General features: G+C 46.1%; 6 protein-coding genes across 6 annotated transcripts; 3 read left to right on the forward strand and 3 right to left on the reverse strand.

The window, feature by feature from the left end:
- Positions 1 to 631: 631 nt before the first annotated feature.
- On the reverse strand, positions 632 to 2327 carry CCR75_008590 (uncharacterized protein; the record flags this gene model as incomplete). The annotated part of the gene is made up of 2 exons (XM_067966642.1): positions 632 to 1716; positions 1788 to 2327. The coding sequence occupies 2 exons, from the start codon at positions 2325 to 2327 to the stop codon at positions 820 to 822; spliced, it is 1437 nt and encodes a 478-aa protein (XP_067819429.1). The 3' UTR covers positions 632 to 819.
- A 606-nt stretch (positions 2328 to 2933) lies between these two features.
- On the reverse strand, positions 2934 to 6432 carry CCR75_008588 (uncharacterized protein). The gene is made up of 8 exons (XM_067966640.1): positions 6119 to 6432; positions 5994 to 6048; positions 5917 to 5942; positions 5746 to 5839; positions 5603 to 5661; positions 5403 to 5531; positions 5292 to 5351; positions 2934 to 5232 (listed from the first exon to the last, which is right to left on the reverse strand). Exons 1-8 carry the CDS (start codon positions 6293 to 6295, stop codon positions 4966 to 4968), a joined length of 867 nt encoding a protein of 288 aa, XP_067819384.1. The 5' UTR covers positions 6296 to 6432; the 3' UTR covers positions 2934 to 4965.
- CCR75_008589 (uncharacterized protein) lies at positions 2977 to 4863 on the forward strand (the record flags this gene model as incomplete). Its single annotated transcript, XM_067966641.1, has 1 exon — positions 2977 to 4863. One exon carries the CDS (start codon positions 2977 to 2979, stop codon positions 4861 to 4863), a length of 1887 nt encoding a protein of 628 aa, XP_067819385.1.
- Positions 6433 to 8778: 2346 nt separating the features above from the next.
- Positions 8779 to 9108, forward strand: CCR75_008587 (uncharacterized protein; the record flags this gene model as incomplete). Its single annotated transcript, XM_067966639.1, has 1 exon — positions 8779 to 9108. The coding sequence occupies one exon, from the start codon at positions 8779 to 8781 to the stop codon at positions 9106 to 9108; it is 330 nt and encodes a 109-aa protein (XP_067819381.1).
- A 9204-nt stretch (positions 9109 to 18312) lies between these two features.
- On the reverse strand, positions 18313 to 18567 carry CCR75_008586 (uncharacterized protein; the record flags this gene model as incomplete). Its single annotated transcript, XM_067966638.1, has 1 exon — positions 18313 to 18567. The coding sequence occupies one exon, from the start codon at positions 18565 to 18567 to the stop codon at positions 18313 to 18315; it is 255 nt and encodes an 84-aa protein (XP_067819380.1).
- Positions 18568 to 20457: 1890 nt separating this feature from the next.
- Positions 20458 to 24648, forward strand: CCR75_008585 (uncharacterized protein; the record flags this gene model as incomplete). The annotated part of the gene is made up of 1 exon (XM_067966637.1): positions 20458 to 24648. The coding sequence occupies one exon, from the start codon at positions 20458 to 20460 to the stop codon at positions 24646 to 24648; it is 4191 nt and encodes a 1396-aa protein (XP_067819383.1).
- Between the last annotated feature and the right edge of the window lie 396 nt (positions 24649 to 25044).

Genomic DNA, 25044 nt, shown 5'->3' on the forward strand with positions numbered 1-25044 from the left:
GGCGTCATCCCTCCTAATGTGAATGCACCCATGTGCATCACATCCACAAGGGTTGGTCACAAATGTGCACCACACCCGAGTGTTGGGTCTAATTACTTTAATTTAGTAATTGACCATCCCCTTAAGTACACCAAGTGTACTTAACGGGGACTGTGTAACATAAGGGCAACTTTAGCCCGTTTCATTCTACTTAGTAAGTGCGCACGAGGAGCCGGATTACCGCTCCCGTGACGACACTTAACTATAGTATTTAGTGCGTTGGGTGAGGTCGCTAACGCCCGCACCACAACTACCTCACTGCACGCAAGAAAAGCTGGTTAAACCGCTTCCTCGCTATGCTAGGGTGTGTGTCTAAGTAGAGCGTGGCCGCATCAAGACGTGCCCGCCAACAAGTTGCCACTTGGTTCTTCGAACCCCTGAATCCCTTGAACTAGGATTCATTAACCTTTATAGCTTATACGACTCCCTAAGTTGTTAAGCCCATAAGTTCGATAATATTAAGAGATGATTATGACCAAAAGGAACCAACCCACGTTAGCACTTTGCATGCATACAATTAGCCAAACATATCAACTTAGGAGATTTTACCAAAGCTGAGGGGAAATAAGGGAAAATGAAAAACTCGTCACTTATCTAAGCTTTCACCACTTCCAACTATTTCCAATTTCTATATTAGTGAGACGATTTATAAAGTGGTGTCTTCTATGGCTGCAATAATGGTTAGGACCTTGCATCATAAAGAATGAGCGTCTGGCACTTGCGGAGACAGCACCACAAAAACGACATTGGTTTCACAACAACGCCCATAAAGACAATATTCTAGCTCTCGCGGTATACCTGCGTGACTAAGTAGGCAATGACATCTTGAGCATAGCGATCGATATCGCCATCTCCATTGAAGTGGCGTTGTAATTCTTCCCGACACTGAGCGAGCGGTAGGCTAAAGATTGGAGTAACTCTGTCCACAAGCTCTTGAAAGTATCGACATACCTGTTTCTCCCCCCTAATAAAAAACAGAGCTTGAATGCGGTTGGAGAAAAGCGGGTACTGCTTTGAAGCCAGCAATTCATTGTCCTCTTCAATGGTTGTGCTATACAGGCTGAGCTGGTAAGTCATTAAATTTCTCAAATACTGCAGTGCTCGAATCTCATTGTCAAATGAAATGGGTGGAGACGAATGCGCAGGGCTGGTCATCTTCATTATTGAAAATTCGTCCTCAGTGGCAACAATGAGACGAGCAAAACTAAGTCCTTCGCGCGTATTAGTATCCGAGTGCGAACAGCTGAGTCGAGCATCCATAGTATAAATGCCGCTCTCATGCAAATACGCTCGCTTGTCATAAAAGAGCTGGCCACCTGCAGGAGACAGCTGAAAGTCCATCAGCACTTCATTCGGATTCCGTCCGTCCTCTTCTGTATTATCTTCGACGGCAAAGCCATAGTTCAGCAAAAAGCGATGGTTACACTTCTTGCCGTACGAATCGTAAACCTGTGCCCCTGCGCCGATCGTTCCAAGCGACGTAATCGTAAATGCATCAATACTTTGGTCAAAAGTCCAGCTAGTCTCGCGCGGACGAAAGTGGTTCAGCATATCAGCAAACGGTACGAGCGCGGCTGTCTTTATTCCATCAATTGTAAGTCCAAAGTTGCGACTACAGACAATCATGCGCGCCCAACTGAAGCGATCGAGCGAGAATCGCGCAAACGACGGATCCACCTACAGCCATTAAACATTTTTTTTAAATGACAATGTCCTCTTAGAGAAATAGTTACTGTAGACAAGCGTACCTTGCAGATCACGTCATAATCCTTGCGGATCGCGGCTTTCCGTTCCTGGATCTGCTGGATAATATACGATCCTTTAAGCCAACTAAGCTCTTCTTCGGACCAGAAAATGGGCATATTGCTTAGCGTCGAGGGAAGTGTGCTGTAATAATTGTGAAAGAAGGAGGTTTCTAATTGCTCCATGTCCGTAAGTACGAACAGCATGAGGTAAATGTGTTTGGGGGCCACAAAGTCCACGTTGCGAGCCACCAATTGCCGCCCAATATCCGTCTGCTTGCCCATCTCGACTGTTATAAGACACTTTTTAGGGATCACGAGAATACGCTCCCCCGGCACCAACACCTTGCGACTGTGTACTCCGCGGACTTCGGGTGCATACTCTTGCAACGCTAGCTTCTTACTATCCGCCCCGTTGCTTTCTAGCCACTGAATTAGATCACGGCCCACTAAGTCATTTTCATTTAATTCATCACGCGGTGAGAATGAGGCTTTTAGCGGTGGGGTGTCGCCAGCTGCAGACGGATTGGGCGGAGGAGTGCTCATGACCAAGCGTGTCAACCTTAGGGTACACCAACGATAATTAATGGGACCAATTCCCACACCGAAAGCCATAATTGTGCCCAAAACGCGGAAAAGGCTACATTTTATCCATTAATTTAGTGTGCCCAATTACCAATGATCCATGCTGGTGTTAATTCAGCGTTCGGTCGCTCATAAAACGTACGTCCGATAATCGGCGGATCTGAGACAGACGATTCACTTCCAATAACGCAAGCTCCGTCTGCTTTTCCTGAATTTATTTTTCCTTTCGTCACTTGAACTATAGAAGCAACAACGAAAGGACCATAACGAATATGGCTGGCGCTATAAATGAAGATCGTTTGGTAGCCGATAAGTCGTTATCCCCGTGCTTACCATGATGCCTTTTACGCAAACTAAAGAAGCATGCAAATCAGACGGCACAACCGAATAGAAAACAGCGGGCATGTATGTTTGTATTGTACGTTTGGGGCAGAAACGAGCCGAAGACGACGGTTTAGCACCCAGCTGGTACATCTGGCTCGGAGCAGCTGCTACCACCAAACTCCGACTGTCTCGAAAAAGGGCACTTCTGCGATTCTCCGGCACATAACGAGACAACGTCAAAGAGCCAAGTCGACCCCCGGTATCGATCGTTCCTTGGGCGGAGGCCATGCGCATGCTGGCAACAAGCTCGCCGATGCACGAGACTGACCACCTTCGATTAGACCATAGCTCGCACGTTGTGCGCATCCCCTCGGTCAGCAGCGACCCGGACAAGGGGGACGACGACTTGGACGACAATATTGACGAATTGGACCCCGTTGACGGGTTCCCGAGTCCACCGACGCGCATGCGGCCGCGTCGGCGCTTTGTCAAGTCCGGCGTCACTACTTATGAATTATCCTTCTCTCGTCGACACGCACGTCGAGTTCCGAACTCGAACGACGACGGGAGCGATGATTTTGAACCCGACGAATACCATCCGGCGCTGCCTGGCATCCCCCGCCCGTCACCTGTCGTGTCATCGCTTTCCAGTGTGCTGACGGAGGTTATGACAGGCAAGACCCAGGCACTTAATAATATCGTGGACACGACTCCGCCTCAATCGAACGTGACATACGTCGTGGAGCACGCGCCCGATGGGACGCCTTATGTGGCGGCATCGGATGGAAACAAGTACTTTGAGAACTCGACAATTGGTCAGATATTTTTGAAATCGAAAGGTGTGAAAGTCAAGGCCCAAGACTCGGACGTGAACTTTTCGCAGTCTGGCGGATGGAGCTCTCAGCAACAGTCAACAAGGAGGCCCGACATTGTCGATGAAGCTACTACTTTAAATGAAGAAGCCACATTAACTGACGTGGATGCGAAAAAGGGATCAAAGCTGCGGCTCGGATTCAAAGGGTTTCATATTAGCAAGAAGAAAAAAGGAGCAGCCAGTGAGGTCCCTGCTGGACACGAAAAGGATGCAGCCGTGCTGAACACTTTTAACGGATTTTCTAGTCTGGATATTGACAAGAATCCGACAGATTTGAGTCCAGCAGACACTGAAATGAACGTGCCACACGAGCCGCTAGAGCAGCATCCCATGGCTATACGGCTGCTTGACTCGTGTGGAATGCAATCTGCTCAACAAGCTCGACACGCGTTGCTAGTAGATGCAGAGATGACGAATCCAAGTGTGTTTAATAGCAGTAGCACTTCCTCGATCAAGGCGCTTCCTCGCCTTCAGCCGAAAGCGGACTTATCCCAGTCCGCGCTGCCTGTAATGAATGATGCCAACGACGACGACGACAATCTTTTATGCCGATCATTTCAGAATGTGCGGTACGTAGACTTCAAGCGATCGAGCTTAATTAGCGACGAAGATCAAGAAGAAAATGGACACGATGACGAGCATCTTAATGACCACGAAGAGCACCGAGATCCTGACGAGCACGATAATTACGATGAACAAGATGATGTAGCGGCACAGGATGGTCGGATTCGTGTATCATCAAGTGCAACAAGCGTGGCTGAATTTATTGGCGGGTTTAAAGGCCAGTTGTCGCGTCGATCTGGAGCAAATGGATTAATTAATCGCAAGCGGGCTGTTAGGCATGCGCGGCTGACAGCAGCAGAGCAAAAAGCGGCGGATTTTGCTCGAAAAATTCGAGAAGCTCGAAACCGAATTCCACCTGAATTTCGAGTCGAGTTGCAAAAGAAAAACAAATGGCAAACTGCTACTCGACACGTCCATTTTAATACGGATGTGCTCGTTCGAGAATTTGAGTTCGAGTCGGAGGATGAGGACGATGGCTACAATAGTCCCGACGAGATTGTGGATGCGGTGCAGCTAGTGAGTAAGCGCGATGCTGTTCACGCTGAGGACGTCGTCGCTGTAGTTCCTATGGAGCAATTGGAGCTGCCATTGGAGCTGCTTCAAACCGTCGGCAATGGATTTCCATCGCCTCCGGCATCCGACAGCACCGACGAAGCGACCGAAAACGTACAGGATAATCCCTTGACATTTTCCCAGCTGAAGAATGACATGCGAATGTCATTCTCCGATCTTTGAGGAGAACTTTTCATAAAAAGCATCGGGTAGTAAATAGCGTATCTATTTGAATGAAGAGCAGTGTCTACAGCTGCTGCCGCGCATACTTAATCAGTTCATTCGTTAACATTCGCAGACATGCTCGCTGACGTTGTGGAAGATCCGGTGGACGTCTTCGTTTTCGTGAAGATTATCAATGAATTCATCAAAGCTTTCACGCTGCTCACGATCTAAGGAGACGAGTGTCTTTGGGGTGTAAATGAGCTCGGAAATGGTCGGCACGTATCCTGCCTCAACAAAGCTGTCACACACAGCAGACAAATCATTGGGATCACACGTGACTTGGGCTAAATCCTCACGCATTACTACGTCGTCGGCGCCTCCTTTAAGCTAAATAACAATAAATCGAGATCAGCATTATTAAATCAATCCATTTGTTAGTCTCATACCGCTATTTCCATCAGTGCGTCCTCGTCAAGTACTGACTTACTATTTAACGGCACTTCGATCTGCACACAAGGTGATAAGCTTTAAGTTTACCAGTAATGTGCTCACCGTACCTCAAGGTACCCTTTGTGCTCAAACATCCAAGCGACTGACCCATTCGTACCGAGAGCTCCATTGTGCTTGCCCAATAAATGACGTAGAGCTGGAGCCGTTCGGTGCTTATTGTCCGTCAACGTCTCAATCTATTAACCAAGTTTCGTTCAAAAGAGTAGTAGCAACTTGACCAAAACAATTATTAATTCTTCCACCTTACCATTAGTGCAATCCCAACTGGACCCGAGGCTTCATACAGCACAGCCTCCGCTCTGCTTCCTTCACATACAAACATAAATGACCAATATATAAGTCAAAGTGTAATTATTTGCGATTTCTTTCTCGCGCTTGGTACAATAATACCGTCTTTGCCATCGACCCCGCGCTTGATGGCTGCTTCAATCTTGTCTTTTGGCATGTTTGCAGCCTTGGCCTTTTTTATCATAGCGACAAGCCGCTACACGTAAAAATAAATTGAAACAAAGTAATCGCCTGGCGGCTCCTTGCAACAGCACACCAATGCTATTGACCCACCACATTTCTCGCATCGCCTCCCACCGCTGCAAGTTAAGTCAATATCAACGATTTAAGGGCATTTTTAACAGTCGTACACTTAGAAATAACTTCTATTTCACGTGACAATTTGGCATTCGTGGTCGTTCGTTTCTGTCGTTACATCCAAGACCCATTCTTTCGTTAACGTAAGAATGGCTACGAATATGGTTGGCTAGCGTACCGCATCCGTAGCATTCTTTTTACCCTGAATGGTAGGACCTCGTCCCATCCAGCGCACGCTCTGAGAATAGACACCAGCGACTGCGCACAAAGGGCCATTGGAAGCGAAAGCTACGCGGGAGGCACGTCGTCGGGTCAGCAATAAAGTTGACATTTGACGAGTGAAATTAGCGGACATGAAATGAAGGTATTGTTATCGGAATATTGATCGGCTGAAGAAACGGACTAGAGTTACATGAAAGAAATACCCCAAATTAGCCAGGATCTAAATCACTATGTTGACGTTTCTATGAATGTTAAATTAGCCAGGATATAAATTACTAGGTTGACGTTAGTATGAATGTTTTGTTTATTTTTTAAAAATGAAAACACATTGCTGCTCTTCCTGCTGCAACATTAAACATTCTACGTACAACTACGTGTTTTCAAACAACGCCTCGGGGTACGTATTAGGTGGTGGCAACTAGTCGAAATGATTTTTTTTTGGTACATTACAGTCATTTAATTATGCTAACGACCCGAAAATGTCCGTCCGACTAAGGCCTACACATCCCTCGTCGCTTTGGTAGCTACGTATTGCTATATGCTACCACATGCACACTACACCGGCGTGCCTTACTGTTATCCAGCTTCACCGCGCACCTTATAATCGTGCGCTGTCCCATTCATGTCGATCCAGTGACCTAAGTCCTCTCTTAGCACCTCCGTGACGCTTTTCCACCATGGGTTGAGCCGCTTCACGTCCGCTTGGATGAGATGTGTGCTCTTCTTCGAGTCCATAGCTATGTTAGCCAGAGCATCCGCCATTTTATTGAAACCGCGAAGATGATGTTGCCATGTGGCCACATTCAACCGGTCTGCGATTGTCCTGCATTGTCGGTATAGGTCTTGCAAATGCCGTGCTTTCGGCGGCTTCCTCCTCCTCATGTGCCCCAATATGAGGTTACTGTCTCCGACCACGTGAAGACCATCCAGATTATAGGCCTGGGCTTTTCTGAGACCAAACAGGAGACCCTTGTACTCAGCCACGTTGTTGGCTGTGGCGGAGGCAGCGAGCGAGACGCTGCCCATCCATATAATAGCTGGTCATTGGAGGCCATTCCGCCCACAACAACGATAAATTCGGCTCCCCCGGGACCCGGATTCCCTCGCGCACCCCCATCAAAGAATAGTATCCTGTACCCTCTGTCATCCCTACAATGGAGCTCTTCCGTAAGCCTCCCGGAAGTGCCATCAAAAGCCGCATGTACGACCCATGCCGCACGACAGACCGCCTCATCTTGTCGTCCCGTCAAAACGAATTCTCGTAACGTAAGCCGCCCTTGGTGTAATCGACCTCGAAGAAGGGCTATTGCACGACATATCGAGTTGTCCAGCGTCGCGTCCCTGCTTCTGCATCGTCGGTTCCATGCGGCCTGAAGTGTTTGCAAAACTCCCAGTCGCCAGTGCTCGTTTAAGGTGTCATAGCACCAGCTATATATCTCCTCCTTCTGTGCCTCTGCCAAGTTTCCATAAACTTGCTGCAGCACCTGCCAAATTCCAGTTGGCACCATTTGCAACCTGAAACCAAATATGGAACGGGAATCATTCGCCTCCAGTTGCAATCCGAGGTCTATCCACTTCCCCAGAAACTCCCTCCTTAGTGGCCTCGCTGCTCGACATTTCCACCATATATGCGCCTTGGTGATCCCGAGATCTCGACACTCAGGCAGTGCGCAGCCGACTACTGTTCGAGCGGTATCCCACGTAGAGTACGCCCTCATCTTTATGCGGTATAATAATTGGGTCGCCCATACCGTAGCACCTGTGATGGTGCGGATGTCCATCCAATCGACGGCTCCCAGCCCCTCCGCGATGTGCGAATTGTCCGCAGCCCACGCTTCCTTTCGGTTGGCAACTTCCTGGAGTCCGATTCTGCGTTCACTCGCGCGCACCACGTCTTTGTAGTATTGGCGTGTATGTGGTTTCGCTCCTTTCCGTCGCCTCAGGTCAACGAAACTGTGCAGGGCCGGATGTGGACCAACCTTCTCGATTCGGCACTGTTGCCCTGCCCACTGTTGGAGGAGAATGCTCGCCTCCTGCCATGTGCCTATTACGAACGTGTAAGAGACCTGGCCAGGTTCTGTGAAAACTGAGAGATTCACGGTACCATCACTGGTGGTGGATGGACGTGTGTGGACCTCGAAAGGCGTGTCCGGTGGCTTCGTTGTGACAGGGATGACGGTGGCCTGTTCTCTATTATATAATATCTCGGGAAAATTCGCAATGAGTGCGACTATCAGCGGTCGTAAAGCTGACAGAAAGCGTGAGTCCTTCGCCGTAAAAGTCAACTTTGTCCTGCTAGTCTTGTGCCAACCGTGAATACTCCCCACGATGCCTCGGCCCCACATCACTTTCATCTCAGCGCCCGGTTTAATCACTCCAGTAAGCGTGAACAACGGGAAGTTATTCAAGTTCAAATATGGTAGCCACACAATTTGTACCGATTCATAGTAAGTTGCGAAATAATTTCTGATTGTCAAGAGCTCAGATCCCAGCATTGCTGTGAGATCGATTTCACATGAGGTGTCATCCCATAATAGACTCGTGGGTACCTGCTTCTCTATGTGCGAATAGAATCTGGCGACCTGAGCTGCATGCTCGCTGTGATGGCCTGACCTCATGTTCCCCCAGCACACATCGCCCTGTGCCCAGAGCGTGCTGCCAGCTGTGAAACCCGTAACTCTTCTTCCTGTCCATCCCATCGTGAGCTTCTGCGCTGCACATTCGTGCTTCTTGCCATTGTGGAGTAACACTTCGCCAATAAGTAAGCTTGTCTTTGTAGCTGAAGAGCCCCAGCGTGACACTGTGACCGCAGATAATGCCAAGAGCTCAGCGCGTAAATTTGGGACAGCAAGTCCACCTTCCTTTCGCCGTAGTCCGGCCACCGTTCCCGTCATCCACGTAGTACATCGGGTGTTCAATTTGTCGAAAACTCCACGCCATACATAATCCTTAATGTACTTTGTCGAACCGTTCGTGTGGTTGACCATGCGTGTCTTGCGATATATAGGACTTTCGCCAGTATAACCGCCGACGCCACCATCGCATGTTGTTCTATCGTGAGCGTCTTCTGACTGGCAAGTCGAACCCTAGTCTTCAGTTGGTCTATCGCAATGGTCCATGAGTGTTCGGCCCCGTTCTTGCTGCCGACCTGTAATCCGTGGTATCTCACGAAGGACGAAGCAGGCTGTAGCTGTATCGGCCATATCCAGTTAATATCCGATGACAAACCGTTGGGATGTAGCGCGATGGCTATGGTTTTGCATACATTCAATAAGAGACCGGACGCAGCACCGAAGGTGTAACGGGGCACTACGACTTGTACTGTTTCAGTACAAGTCCACTTCACACTGCTTCAGTTGTGAGTGGTGCCTTTCGTTAGGTGACGTACACTGTACGTGCAGAGGAAGGCTTCCCTTAAGACAAGTTAACTTAAGAGGAAAAATGAAAACTGTATTAATTTAGTGAAGAGTCTCTTAATCTATCTTTGTAAATGCTGACTTAACTATAACCTAATACTAAACATGTAAATGAATTCTTATCTCTATCTTATCTTGTAACTCTCTTTGATTACTTCTACAGCTGATTAGTCTGCGGAATAAATAGATATAATGGCCTATACCTATTTATGGATAAGAATTCAGGATATTACTATAGAAAGTAATATCCTCCAAATATTATCTACCTTTTAGATAATATATTAATTAACAACCTTTAAGTGCTAATTTCATGTAACGATACACCCCGTAACATCACCCCTCCCTTAAACGACAATCACTCTGAATGTCATTAGATGGAGTGGTCGCTAAATGACCACTTAATTTTTAAAATGTTTTTGATTGGTCAGATCCATCATTTTAAATTCCATCGCATGAAGGAACAATTCATGCGGGGTGACGATAGTGCTGCGCCTTCGGCTGCGGTTCGTGCAGCCGCGGGTCACGCACTGTTATCTCTTGCGGCAGGCGGAACGGCTGCCGTAGTGTCTTCCACTCGCACAACACTAGATGGTGCGAGTGCACGTGGTGATTCACCACGTGTTAACGACCCCTCTTTGGAGGTCGACTACGAATGCGAGTCGGATGAAGTGGCCGACTCGGGGAGAATGGAACAGTCGCCTGAAATACGTCAGGCGGCTGACTACGAGCCTTCGAATGAGAGGGCTCATTCTAATAGACGAGTAAAGAGTCTATTTGGATCCGACGGTGAGGATGATCCCTCATCGCCCGTACCATCTCTCATACGGTCACCTGCACGTATCTCTGTGCAAGGTGACGACGATGCGTAACCCATCGTAAGAAAAGTTTTTGTGGTACCCCTGCTTCAGTGGGTACTACTCAAGGGAGTGAACCAATAAAATGTCTCATCTGATCCATCGGATGAGTCTCGTCATACTGACAGACAAGGCCCTCAACGTCAACAACCAGCTGGGAACAATGCTCCCATGTGTCATGCGAAGGTGGATAACCACTCCAGCGAACCAGACGACTCGTTCGCTGCCCCTTCAAATCACGGGGTTTAGAATACGTTCCACTAAAAAACAGTGACAACCGTGGTAATTCACCAGTGGTTGTGGTGGCGGATTAAAAGTTAGATCCGAACCGTGCGTCGGATCTAGAGTCGAAGATCGACAAACACGACCGCTAGCCTTATTTATTGGGAGGAGGGTTTGAACACGAGCACGGTAAGCGTCAACCATTGGAGTAGACGGTGCAGGTTCACCATATCGAACGGTTGAAAACCGTTCAAAGAGTGCGTTCTCAATGACGGAGTACGAACGGACTTATCACGCTCTTCGCGATGAACCGTCGCTAGATTATCACGGTTCCGAGGACCTTCGGACCCGATATGAAAATCTCCAGATTCAGCATAAGAATGTGGTTCGTGACCACGAGAATCTTGCATGAATTCTTAAAAGAGATGGTCGGATCTGTCCTCGTAAGTAACCGCGTACTAATGGTACGGGCGGAGCCCACAAACGTAAAACGTAGGATGTATTCGCATCCTACGTGGCAATTCTATTGTGTACGCAATGCCTCTGCGATGCAGTACACAGAAAGGCCCAATGAACTTGGGTAGTAGTTTACTGCCACTCACATTAGTGACCAAACGCTTAGGTAAATTTACCGTAGAGAGTAGCACTAGATCATTAATTTTAAATGAAAGAGCGTTTGCTCTTCCATGTTTGTCTGCGTTCCGTTTCTGACGGTCCACTGCGTTAGCAATGAAATCCTGTATGAAACGGATTACTGATTCTCGAGCCAGCAGGAATCTCTCTGCTGACTAATTTGTTTTGACTTTTTCAGTGCGCTTTGTGCGCACTGCCATGAGATTTATCTCATCTTCGATGTCGAAGCAATCGACATCGACCTCATTCGCGTCGTTGTTAACTTCGACGCATGATGAGCATGCGCCAGAAATGGTTTTGCTCGTGCGAGCCCCCCCCCCTTAAACAAGAGGATCCCTCTAATTGGATGGAAATGAGAGGATGGCGTAAGTCATTCACGAAGATGAGTGTTTGCGTTGTTGACGCATGCACCTAATTATTGATGGCGAATTCGACCATCAACTAAAACTCGCATTAATTCGGATACGATTGGACGTAATCTCGAAGTATCTCTTCAAACACGCGATTTACCGTTCTGATTGACCATCCGTTTCTGGGCGATCGGGTATTGACATAGTCAGCCGTGTTCCGATCTCTCGGAACACGGATTGACAGAACTCCATTGTGAATCGATGATCTCAATCCGATACCAATTCACGGGGTAAACCGTGGAGTTTGAAAACCATGTCGATAAGACACGGGCACAACCCGGAGCCGTAATCGACTCCGGTACTGCAGCAAGATGTACCATCTTGCTGAATCTGTCTACAAAAACAAGGATTCCATTGTTTTTGTGATCGTCTTCGGGAAATCCGAAAATGAATTCGATAAATACCGACTGCCAACACTCTGTCGGGAGTGGTAGAGGTTAAAGACGCGCACGGGTAGAAGGTCTGGCGTCACCAGGCGTCACCCGTTGAACCTCGCAAGCACGAACTGATACTGGCGGGGCCAGTAAAAGTCGCGACTTATTGTGAGATAAGTCTTGTCACGTCCACAATGTTCACTTGTTGTTGCATCGTGACCAACTCATACACGATGCGCAAGTGCAAATCATTGTGAGTTGGGACGAAGGCCCGTGGAGTGTCGCCGGTAACGGCTGTGAAATGCAATAAATTATTGCGTGTCGTGTATCAATCGGATGACGATCGTAATGCAATAAATTATTGCGTGTCGTGTATCAATCGGATGACGATCGATACAAAGCCGGTAAATCTTTAAAAGATTTATCGGATGGATTCATTAAATGATCCATCAAACATAGAAGGTCCTTATCTTCTTTATAGGTTTTCTTTATGTCATCAACTAAGGTTGATGACGGAGCACTAGTAGTGAGTGTTGCAACAGTAAGATCACTTTCACTGTTGGGGTGCACAGCTGACTCGAAATCGGGTCGGCGTGATAACGCATCAGCGACGACATTAAGCCGTCCTGGTTTATATTCGACGTAGAAGTTATACTTCGCGAAGAAGGACAGCCACCTCGCCATTCTTTGCGAGAGGTGTGGACTGTTTACGGCCGTGCGTAATGACGCAAGGTCCGTATATACGATGAACGATCTATCTCCGAGGAGATAGACCCTAAATTTAGATAATGCATATTTCATGGCAAAGAACTCCTTGTCATGCACTGGGTAATTGCGTTCAGCTGGTTGTAGCTGACGCGATTGGTAACTGACGACGCGCTCCGCGCCGTCTGTGTCGTATTGCATTATCGCGCAGCCGATTGCGAAATTGCTGGCGTCACAGACCACATGGAATGGTCTGTCTTGATCTGGAATCGCCATATGGGCGAATGCATCAAGCTTTGCTTGATACCTTGAAAGGAGCGCTGACAACCAGCGTTCCATATCCATTTCTTGTATTTTTTTCGAGACGAGAGAGATGAATTGTCATCTCGGCATAATTGCGTGAGTACTTGTGCAAGTACGCCGCTAAACCAAGGAACTTTCTAAGTTCCATGACATCGACTGGAACTGGCCAGTCGGTGATCACCTTTATCATTTCGGGATCAGGGCGCAAGCCGTGTTTGCCTACAATGCACCCAAGAAGTGGTATTTCGATTGCAGCGAATTTCACTTCTTGAAATTTGCTTACAACTTATGCTTTTGCAAAAGTTTAAGAACCTGACTAACGTGAGTTTTATGAACTTCTACGTCCGTCTTTCCATCCATGGACCGGCTATGGACGAATACATCGTCATAACAATCCGGTACAAATTCTCGCACCAGTCACAAAAGAATCGTTACGCATCCGTTATATGTTGCAGGGGCGTTACTAAGCCCCTGCGGCATTACTAGTCATTCCCTGAGCATCCCATTGGGAGTGCTCACTGCTGTGTACGGAATGTCCCGTTCACGCATATGGATTTGATAGAACCCATCCATCAGATCCATAGACGAAAAGATCGTACTCTTAGTATAATGCTGCAACGGTACCGGCTCAACGCCGATACCTATTCAGTTTGTTGAGTGAGTGCACTATCCGCCACCCTCCTGTGGCCTTTTGCACACAAAAGGTCGGAGAGCTATGTGGGGAGGTTGAATCCCTTACATGGCCCGCTTTAATTCGATCGGTTAAGAATTTATCGATCACAAGTACATGTTCACGAGGCAGTGGCTACTGCTTCATGACACAGTACTTTGAGCTTGGTTTGAGCTCGATGTCATGTCGAGTGCCTCTATCCTTAGGCAACTAGCATGAAAATGTTTCAGGGAATACATCCCAAAACTCAATCGAATTCTTGTATTAAGGGTTTGTATTAAGTGACCAGTTTTACGTTTTCCCAAAATATACAACTGGTCACTTAAGACAAACGCTTTATACAACCGCTGACCGAATATCGATAACGTCTTCGTCCTCTGCGACGAGTACGCAGATCTCTCAAGAACTGATCAGGTGTCTCCGAAATTGACTTCGGAGGCGTATACAGATCAAGAGTATAAGCGCCTGCTCTTGATCCGTAAGTAACCAAGACATCAAATGTCTCGATTTTTCATGGGACCCCTTTTTCACAGCCTGCCGAGAGATTTATCCCTCGTGATGCTGAAGTCTAGTCACTTCAGTATTAACTATTGTGAGGAGATTTCTCCTCAAGTACGTGGGGACTTATTCCCTCAACGACTTTTGACTGTGGTTGCGCTATCACAGTCGGGTCCTCTATGGTCGACTCTCTACTCGACCTAGGATCGTCATGATGTCCTTTTTGGGCAATCGATATCTTCCTTGAATGTCGCCTGCTAGGTGTACATTCATGTCTCGATCCACTCGACAAATTCGAGTGGTTGACCTTCGGCGCTGCCTGTGCATTCGCACAGCCACCGGCAAATGACTCCACAGGGTGATTAATAATCACACTGTGATCTTGTGCAGTCGTACTAACGACCGTACCACAAGTGAGGCCATCGCACTCAGTCGTAGTACATCCACACGCTTGAGGACGCTCCAAGACGTTCATCAGATGGTCATCTGTTGAACAAGTGACAGGCATCTTACGGATCGATGCTGCCAGCTGATCCTTGGCTCGTATTTTCTGAGCCAAGGTAAACAAAGAATGACATCAAATTTGTCATTCAAATCCAGTACGATAAAATCATCATCGTACTGTTAATCTTTTAACGTGTGGTGAAATCTCACTACGCGTTTCATTACTGTTATCGATACGCTTGTCGCTAGACGCACCGTCATCCTCGTTGGGGGGATGTCGCGCGCCTACGACCTCAAGCGTCTGGCGACGAATAAAGTTATTCGTCTTTCCATTGCACCCGTTAACGTTTATACGTCTGATGACACGCTCGCAGTCCAATAGGGCTCCAAGTGGCAGAGTTTGTGTCACTTTTAACTTTAAGGTGATGAGGGATACCTCATCGCCAGGCGCAGAGACCCAAAATGACTGTGTGTCTGGAGCAACTTTTGTCAAGAGATTTGCAAATTCTCTTGAGGTTGCTGGATCAGTAGGGCGTTGCGCCCCTACTGACCCCGTCCATTTTTTGGCGGTCCGCCTCGCTGTTGCGATTTCGCAACAACGTCGGATCCGCGACCGTTGCCCTTTTTGGCATACGATCCAAAATTACGTTCAGTACCTTTTGGTGCTGGACGTGGGGCACTACACTCATGAGCGTAATGTCCCAATTTTTGGCAGCGATGGCATTTCTGCGATCGCTTATTATTCGAAAAGCGAGGTTTCTCGCTTTCGACATAGGAAAGGTCCATGGGTTCTGGACCTCCTAGTTCGTGTCGTCTAGGTGGACGATATGATGACGAACTTGCTTGAGCCTGTCTCAAGCTAAAGTCCTCCTGTTCCGCTACGGATATTGCTTCTTCAAGCGTATCCAGTTCCAAGCGGAACAGGTGGGTCTTTACGGGACCATCCGTAAGACCTTGCATGAACACCGTAATCAACGTGTGTTCATGGACTGGGTTATTGGTAATACAACTCGCTAAGAGTCGTATGTGCTGGGCATATGCGTGCACATCACGCTTGCCTTGCTTAAGTTTCAGAAGCTCTGAACGAGCTCTGAACTCAGCCCTTGGTGGCTCAAACGTCTGTTTGAGTCGGGTTTTAAAAACCTCTAGCGACCCAAAAACATATGGGTCGCGTAACTTAAGGCCCAATGCCCAAGTTTTGGCACGACCTGCCAGATTTGATTGAGCGAATGCGATTTGCATTTGCTCGTCGATGATGTGACGTGCCCTTATGGCATCGTCTAATTCGACAAACCATCTTAAAAGGGAGTCTTCTTCGATCCCCTATACTTTGAGATGTCAATCTTTAAAGTTTCGGGACGACGCGTTTGCGTCATCCCAGGTACAGGGGTCTGTACCTGTTGTAATCTCAACAGTTCCGCCTGTTGAGAGCCTTGCTGATTCAGCAAGGCTACTTTTTCCTTCATCTCGTCAAGTTCATGTTGTATGAACTTGGCGACGGTTGAATGGAGGGTATCTCTGTCTAAGTTGGACAGTAATGCCAGGATTGCATCGTTTCCTACGGTCGAACTCATTCGTTCAACCGCACTCCTTTCTATACCACTTAGAAAGGAGTAGCTTTCAGGGGGAAACGTGATGCGTATTCCCACTACCATCTAACATGTGCATGTTAGATGTGGGAAATATGGTCCTTGGGACGGACTACAAAGTTCTACCAGGTGTAACGGGGCACTACGACTTGTACTGTTTCAGTACAAGTCCACTTCACACTGCTTCAGTTGTGAGTGGTGCCTTTCGTTAGGTGACGTACACTGTACGTGCAGAGGAAGACTTCCCTTAAGACAACTTAACTAAAGAGGGTAAAATGAAAACTGTATTAATATAGTGAAGTGTCTTGTTAATCTATCTTTGTAAATGTTGACTTAACTATAAACTAATACTAAACATGTAAATGAATTCTTATCTATCTTATCTTGTAACTCTCTTTGATTACTTCTACAGCTGATTAGTCTGCGGAATAAATAGACATAATGGTCTATACCTATTTATGGATAAGAATTCAGGAAATTACTATATAAAGTAATATCCTCCAAATATTATCTACCTTTTAGATAATATATTAATTAACAACCTTTAAGTGTTAATTTCATGTAACGATACACCCCGTTACATTTGCAACTTGAAGTTTAATAGCAGGTTCGCGATGTCTCATTGCAGTTCCTCAGCTTGATCTCATTTACGAAAACAGGGAATTAACAAACAGGCTCGTAACATTGTAATAGTTGCTTAAGCCATATCATCTGCAAAAGTTTACTTGGAACGCAAAGACCACGCTAAAACTATCGGAGATTTTTGTCGAAAGCTAAGTGTAATAGTTTGCAGATTTGAGTGGATAATCAAATTTTATATAAAAGTTTTCAGTATGGTCTTGATGATAAAAGTGTGCGTGTGAACGAGACCTGCAAGTGTAAAATGGTGGAGCTATTGCGAAAAAGATTAAACATAAGAGAAGCGATAGACGTAATATACATCATCGTGCGCACATTAAAATTTTGTGGTATCGTGGGTGTATAAATTAAAGCAGTTTACACGACTATCGATCGTCCGAATAAGATGATATCTTTAGATTGGACGAGAGCATATATATACGGGGCGAACCTTATTCATTCGCTACAGCTTAGTTGCATGACGTCTCATATTCGAACACTTTGCGATTAATACTTGTCGTGTTGGTGTATAAAAGCGGCGATGTGCTGGATGTATCGTAGTATGAAGCTAACCGTTTTCTGGATCCGTTCTAGTCTACGCAGAATTTAGCTTGCAATTTATTTTTCTTACATTTTTCGTTGTTCGTGGAGATATGCCGAATAAAAAAAGTGTTAAGATCTTCACCTAAAATTTGAAACCGCATTATCCATATCATAGACGACATTCAGTTTGAGAAATAACCTTTGCTGTCTTTATTACGTGACGGTGAAAGGTTAATAAAATATAATGTGGCACGTCTGGGTTGCGTATACCGGGAGACTCATGTGAATGTCAGTGTCGAGCCCGGTGCAATCGGATTCCTCATACTATTTCATCATTGATCCTGCCGAGTCGTGCCGAAAATAAATTGCCCGTCGATCCAACTCTGTAGTTTTGTCAAGTCGCGAGGCAACAGCCACAAGTTGACAAGGTCATTCTTGCTCAGCTGTCGCTTGGATCTTTGAATTTGATAATAAAAGGATTCTCTGAATTGTACATCCTGTTTTGCTACAAAGAAATTATTTTGGACAAAACCGCTCGAGAACATTTAAATTTATTTAGATTTGCCCGCCGAAGACGTTTCAGAGTAGGAAGCTCCATGGTACTTCCTGATCTTAACTAATAACCAGACCCAGTCTTTTGTCAACAACTGCGAACGACCGCACCGGTACAAAGACTGGTCACGCCTCCAAGACCTGGAGTGCGAGAGATTTTTCATCTCGGCTCGCAACCTAATTTTCAACACGCTACCACAAACAAAGGGTTGAGATCTATTGCTGAAGAACGTAATTTCGCAATAGCTATATTCTTTACTGTTTGATATAAAATGATTTTTACAATGTCGCGGCTTGTTACTATTTGACCAAAGTGTCGTTATGTTGCTGACAAAACAACGTTGTGGGCTTCAACTAAGTCGGCAGATCGCTCGGAGCATATCCAGCATTCTATTCGCAGTTCATAGTGAATAGGTCGCGGGAGTGGCGAAGATCTGTGCAGTTTAATGGCAGATATGACACTATGAGCAGCGGAGAAGAAGAGTGCAGCAAATTCATCTTTAAATGAAATGCTACGTGTTTTCTTTTCCGGTGGCGACAATGCACCATAGAGCGAGCCACTCGTCGCTTTCATAACAAGAGCTAGAGAATGAGAGAGGCTGCTTAATCATATTCGGAATTTCAACATTCGCCACCTCCGGAGTTTGAGTCGGCACTTCTGCTCATAAAATTTTGGATTTTCTGCAACGGATCTGGTCCGAATGCTGGTATCTTTGAAAAGGGCATAAGAGCCAGTTTGAAATTTCTAAGGTCACTTATTTAGTCTTTCCAAATTTGACTACTGAAAGCTAGCGCATAATACTAAAAAAAACAGTCATGCTTTGACAGCTGCGACAATATTGTGTCAACGCGTTTTCTAACTGTATTACAAATCCAAAAGATAGAAATACTGTTTCAAAAATATTTGCCGAAAAGAAAAGCGGTCCGATTTTGCATTGGGTTGCACATAAAAGCAGCCAGATTGACGAGTATAGCTCTTCGTGGCGCAGCTGAAGCAAAGTCGCACGAATATTGCTGGCTTTTCGAGGTCCATCGACATTGTTGGCGGCGTTAAAGATACTATAATGGAGATCCTGCCATGACAGTGGCCGTCTTTAAATAAGCAAATAAAAAGTTGAACTTGACAATTTTGTCTGTCCACTCGGCAGAGTGTATACGTGCCGTATCTTTTATGAATTTGAGTCGTTACGCCATAAAGCATTTTGATGTGTACTTTAGTCACTCTTTGACAGTGCAAGTTATTTGTAAGAAAATATTTTTGATTTCGAAAAGACAGCCTGATTGCACTTCTCGAAAAGCTTAAAGCGCATCAAGCGCTCAGCACCTTGCCAGGGTCGTTATGGCAACCGCTCATACAACTTGAAAATATAACTTAGGGCTGAGGAACGGTGTAAATGTAAAAATTGCCAGATGTCCTTTGTGGCAAATATTATTTACCTTAAGCAAAATCGGAGCTTGAATTAAGATTCTACTTATCCTGTGTGGCTTAATTTATTTGATCGGGTCCTACTTGAATTGGCGCATTCCTTATCTCACGAGCGTTACACGAAGAAAAATTCTGGTGCTGGATGTCGACAGTTCTACAAATAGCTGAAACACTCAATGCTGTAGTGAGTTTAAATCTGTCTATTTCATGTACTGTAGCCACAAAGGGTGATGATGCACTTCTTCCTCTCTGACAGGAAATCCTGATCCAGAATTCGCCGAAGCTTCTTTGGGAAGGCTTTTCCAACCTGACCATTTACGTATTGCTTAGCCATGCAAATTGACAACTTTGATCGATTTCAATACAAATGCAAAGCTATCGCCTCGAGATGAGCTTGCTTTCTGCAAACAATTAGTGAAAATGGAATGAACGCCACAAAGTGCCCAAAGTATTGTAGCATCGTAGCGGAGCTTTGGTAATAGCGCCAAAACTTTAGTGTCGAACCAAGCCTCTCCCTAAAATAAAACTTATGCACGCTATAGTGCGTAAAAATGGTCATGAATTTAGCCAGAACAGTTTGAGTAGCACGTCATAGCCGATAGTGTCGAGGTTATCACTCACTACCAATTAAAAGTGACCAAGGTGCAATACTTATTTGCTGCAATGATGGAAGTGTTTAATTACAGAGTCTGGCAATCTTGCTAGGTGTCAATTTCTCCCAAAGCCTGAGAAAATGTAGATGACGGCTCAGTGCCATCTATCTCTTTTCATATATGGCTTTCATCTTAGCAGAGATGGTGCTCAAGGGTACCAAACGAAAGGAGGCAGATTAACAGCCGCATTAATGAATGGTTATTATCTGAGTTCTACTGAAGCCGTTGCGTAAATGACCTAAACCCGCGTGTTTTGGCCAATACGATGTACAAGTGCGTGTTTTTCGCCCGCTTTTTTGGCCTAATAGATTTATTTCATTAGCCAATTTTCATTGTAACCGGCTACACACGATATCCAGTTTTCTTTATCTTTGATATCATCTCAATGCTTTTGCCAATACTGGTGGTACTCATCTTGGTAGTCCCTACGCACGTGCGTGCTGCGGCAGCCCATCAAAGGGACTTTGCCGCTTGTCCTGTTCGACACGCGCCTGAATATTATTGTTGTGAATACGCCGAGGCTGCAAAAGTTGTTTACACCAAATACAACAGACCGTCGGGCGGAAAGTATGCATCGTACTATGTCGATGGGTGGAAGGAGCAACGCCAAGTAAATTTTCCGTATACAATGTACCATCCAACGACACAAGAGTTTTACTATAATGACCCAACTACCATCTGTCGGGTCCAAGCCGTTGCAAACTCGGTAACAGGTGTGCTGACGGAAAACTTGCAATGTGCTGATCGAAACTCGTCGCTAATTGCGGCTTCTCAAGACAGTTCTGTCTTTTGGACGTACGCGACCAATTTTCGTAACAATAACGCGACGTTTCCTCTTGGTGCGACCTGCTACAGTCTCCTTCTTCCAGATGGTACGGTTGATCAGGATTTGATGGACGCGTGCATCATCACGGCGTCAACTGTAAAGCCTCGATTCACAACGTTCACAGAGGCTACGCTAGTCATCATTTACTTACTTTACTTTGCTTTCTTTATCATTCTCGGTGCCTGGTTCGTCTACAAGAAGTACATGCAGGATGCCAATAGGTCGGTACACGAAATTACGAAAAAACTCATCAACACACCTCAGACCCCGTCGAGAGCTATGATGGGCAATATTCAGGGTAGTCATCACGCCAGTGTACGATTGTCGGATTCCCGTATGCAATTTGATGCTGAAGGGACGCTCCAGACCGGATTTTCCAAGTCAATTTTTGGTAGCTTTGTTTTGGGGTGTGTCGTCGTCGCCTCCTTGGCACTTAATGTGCTCTTGATCCTAATTATTTGCGACTACTATGGCAATTTTGACCCTCCGCTCTTTGACACATCGGAAGACAATGCCCTCGTCTTCATTATTGTATGGGTCATTACCGCGACGTGGTTAGTGGTCATTGTGGCCATGCAAGATCGACTCTTTAATTTCTTTCGCCTTCACATGCCGCTTGAAAAGTGTGAATTTGTCTACATGCTTAAACGTGACGAAACCGAAGTCTTGCTAGCTGATCGATCGGGGGTTTCGGACTTTGTTGCCAAAGTTGAAGGCTTTTTCGCGTCCAAGGGAAAAATCAGTGGTTATCGCGAAACGGTGCCTGTCGTCGAGGTTGAAAATCTTCGCTTTGTCGAGTTTCAGCACCTCCGTCACGTATATGATGAGACACATCAACGCTTTGTTCCTGGTGTCGTCGCCCTCGGTCGTACCTATGATGATATGCAACAAGAGGCGATGGGACTCTCGAGTGCTGAAGCAAAGTATCGAATGAACACAGTAGGACTGAATTGTGTTGACGTTGCGATGCCGTCACTATTTGTATCCATGGCCCACGAATTCTTTACGCTCTTTTACATTTATCAAATCATGTGCTATTATGTCTGGTACTATTTTTCGTACTGGAATATGGGGATTGTGATGACGATTGTCGTCCTCGGTGCAGCTGTCGTGAATATCTACACACAGCGTCAAATTCAGTCCTCGATTGTTAAAATGACACGATATCGTACGGACGTGACCGTATTTCGCAGCGGGGAGTGGTGCGTTCTGTCGTCGTCTGACGTCGTTCCAGGTGATCTCGTCAAGGTGTCGGAGAATTGGGAAGTACCGTGTGATATGGCCATTGTCAAAGGCACGACGGTGTGCGACGAGTCAATGTTGACGGGCGAATCAATGCCGGTGCAGAAATTTCCAATCCCGGAACACAGCTCGGAAGTGTATGAGCCTGAAAAAGCAGGCAAGAAGCACACTTTGTTTGCTGGAACTCGTGTCTTGTCCTCCGGTCGTAATGAAGAGATTTCGGCGATTGTGCAAACCACTGGAGCACACACGACAAAGGGACAATTGATTCAGTCGATTCTCTTTCCAATTCCAATGCGATTCAAGTACAACGAACACTTGAAACTGCTGATTGGACTCTTGCTTCTTTACGCGCTGATTGCTTGTATTCTTGTAATCAACTTTTTACTGAGCAACGGGAAGCTCAACAATCGATATGCTGCATTCTGTTATGCTATCTTCGTCCTATCGTGCGTAATAAGCCCTTTACTGCCCGTTGTGATCACCGTGGGCCAAGTAAACGCAGCACAACGTCTGGAAAAGCTTGGTGTGTTCTCGCTGAATGTGCAGCGCATCACTTTGTGTGGCAAGGTGCGCATTTTTTGCTTTGACAAGACTGGAACGCTGACGAAACAAGGACTCGATTTTCTCGGGATTCAACCCGTGAAAAAACGTCTTTTTCATCCGATTGTCAGTGTCATTACTGACGCATCTTCATCGGAGGAATTGCTCTATGCGTGCACAACGTGCCACTCGGTGGGGTCCCTCGAAGACCGTCTCGTGGGTAACGAAGTCGAAGTTCGCATGTTTACGGCTACAGGCTGGGAATTAATTGAAAAGGAAGGTGTGCAGCCATGTGTGCGATCGAAGAAAGACCCAGAGCTTCAACTCGAATTTATCAAACGCTATGATTTTGACCACCACCGCATGTCAATGACCGTCGTCGTACGGAATCACAAGAGTAATAAATACTATGTATTCTGCAAGGGCTCGTACGAGCGTATGCAACAGCTAAGTTTACCAGGAAGTGTACCAACTGACTATAAGAACGTGGCCGACCGTCTTGCAAAAGACGGGTGTTACGTCTTAGGCCTGTCATACCGTGAGCTCCCGAGTGAGTGGACGCACGACCAAGTTGTGAAATTTGCCGACGACCGCGAGGCTGTTGACGAAAAGTTGTCCTTGCTAGGCCTTGTACTCTTTCGGAATGAATTGAAAAGCGACACGGCGGACGCCATTGCAAAACTTAAAGCTGGGGACATTCGTACGGTGATGATTACAGGCGACAATGCCATGTGCGGCTGTTATATTGCACGTCAAAGTGGCATGGTGGCATCGAGCTCACGTGTGATTTTAGGTGAAATGGTCTCAACAATTGAAAGGAAGAAGCTCGTGTGGCGTGATGTCGACTCGGACGAGGAGTACGAGTTGGCCGCCATTAAGTATTTAGTCGAGCAGGGGGAGGACGTGGAGCTTGCCGTGACGGGAGTTGCATTCGATAATTTAATGTCCATGGGCGAAATCAAGGGATTGTTATTAAATATTCGCATCTTTAGTCGCATGACGCCCGACTCGAAGGTCGAGTGTGTTAAACTTCACATGGAAACGGGTGCAGTAACTGGAATGTGCGGCGACGGTGGGAATGATTGTGGCGCCTTACGCTTTGCGCACGCCGGCGTTGCTCTGAGTGATGCAGAGGCTTCGGTTGTGTCGCCATTTACGAGCAAATCGAAAACAATTCAGTCAGTGGTTGATCTGTGTCGTGAGGGCCGGTGCAGTTTGGCGACGTCATTCGCATCAGTGAAGTTTCTCATTATGTACGGCCTCATTGGCTCCGTGCTTCGATTATTCATGTATTTCCACGCCATCAATATGTCACAATGGTGTTGGATTTTGGTCGAAGGTTTCATGCTCGTGGGGTGTTCGTATGTAATTACGCTATCGAAACCACTCGACGATCTTAAAATAATGCGTCCGACGTCAAGTCTCATTGGGCCCTCTACGCTTTCATCGATTCTTGGACAAGAAGCCATTAACATCATTTATTTAGGCTTTGCAATTCACATGCTGTCCAGTCAAGTATGGTATTGTCCATTCTCACCGGACAATGTGGACGTTGCAAAGTGGTGGCTTATGTCTGATAACCACTTGGCGACCACGCTTTTCTTTACGGTTATTGTTCAGCAACACACTTCAGCTTGGGTCTTTAGTTTTGGCTCGACTTATCGCCAACCGGTTTGGAAAAACGTTTTGCTCATCATTTTCTTTGCAGCTGTTGTTGCTTTCGATCTCTACCTGCTTCTGGGCGAACCTAGTATTGTCACCGATCGATTTCGTATTGCTAGTGGAACCAACGTCATCGGACTCCCAGATATTCCAATGCCAATGAGCTTCCGGCTTAAGCTGCTTGCTTTGCTTCTTGGCAATGTCTTAACTTGTATTTTGTACGAGTATGTGGTGGTTCTCGGCCCTGTGCGCTCGTACTTTCGCAATAAATATCACAAGGACCTCATTCCTATGAACAAGTAAGTGGCAAGTGGTTGCAGCGCCAGTCAAAGCAAAATGGCCATTACTCGTACGAAGCTCCGTCGGTTCACGTTCGTATCCACATGTAACGATTAAAAAAAGCAATTAAAAGCCGAGTCAATTCTGCATGTTATTTGCCGCACTGAAGATCCAAAGACCTAGATTATTCATATTAACAATCGTTCTCACGCATTTTCGAAGCGACCACCTCTGTAAGTAAGCTCGTAGTAGGATACAGAAGACAAAAATAAGCTGGCTATTAAGTCAAAGAAAATAATTTAAACTTCTTTATTAATTTCTTCTCATAAGAAATAATATTTTTTATTTCTCTTTAGGAAATAATATTCAAATAACGGGATACTCTGCACAAGTATGTTATTGTCGTAGTAGAACTTCATG

Source organism: Bremia lactucae, linkage group LG16 (genome assembly GCF_004359215.1).
Source record: "Bremia lactucae strain SF5 linkage group LG16, whole genome shotgun sequence".
Classification (NCBI taxonomy): domain Eukaryota; phylum Oomycota; class Peronosporomycetes; order Peronosporales; family Peronosporaceae; genus Bremia; species Bremia lactucae.

Coding starts and splice junctions, on each gene's coding strand:
- CCR75_008588 (XM_067966640.1), bottom strand. CDS start 6,295: ATGTCCGCTAATTTCACTCGTCAAATGTCAACTTTATTGCTGACCCGA. Junction 6,049..6,118: donor AAAAGAATGCTACGGATGCG/GTACGCTAGCCA, acceptor ATGTAACGACAG/AAACGAACGACCACGAATGC. Junction 5,532..5,602: donor CAGTTGGGATTGCACTAATG/GTAAGGTGGAAG, acceptor CTTGGTTAATAG/ATTGAGACGTTGACGGACAA.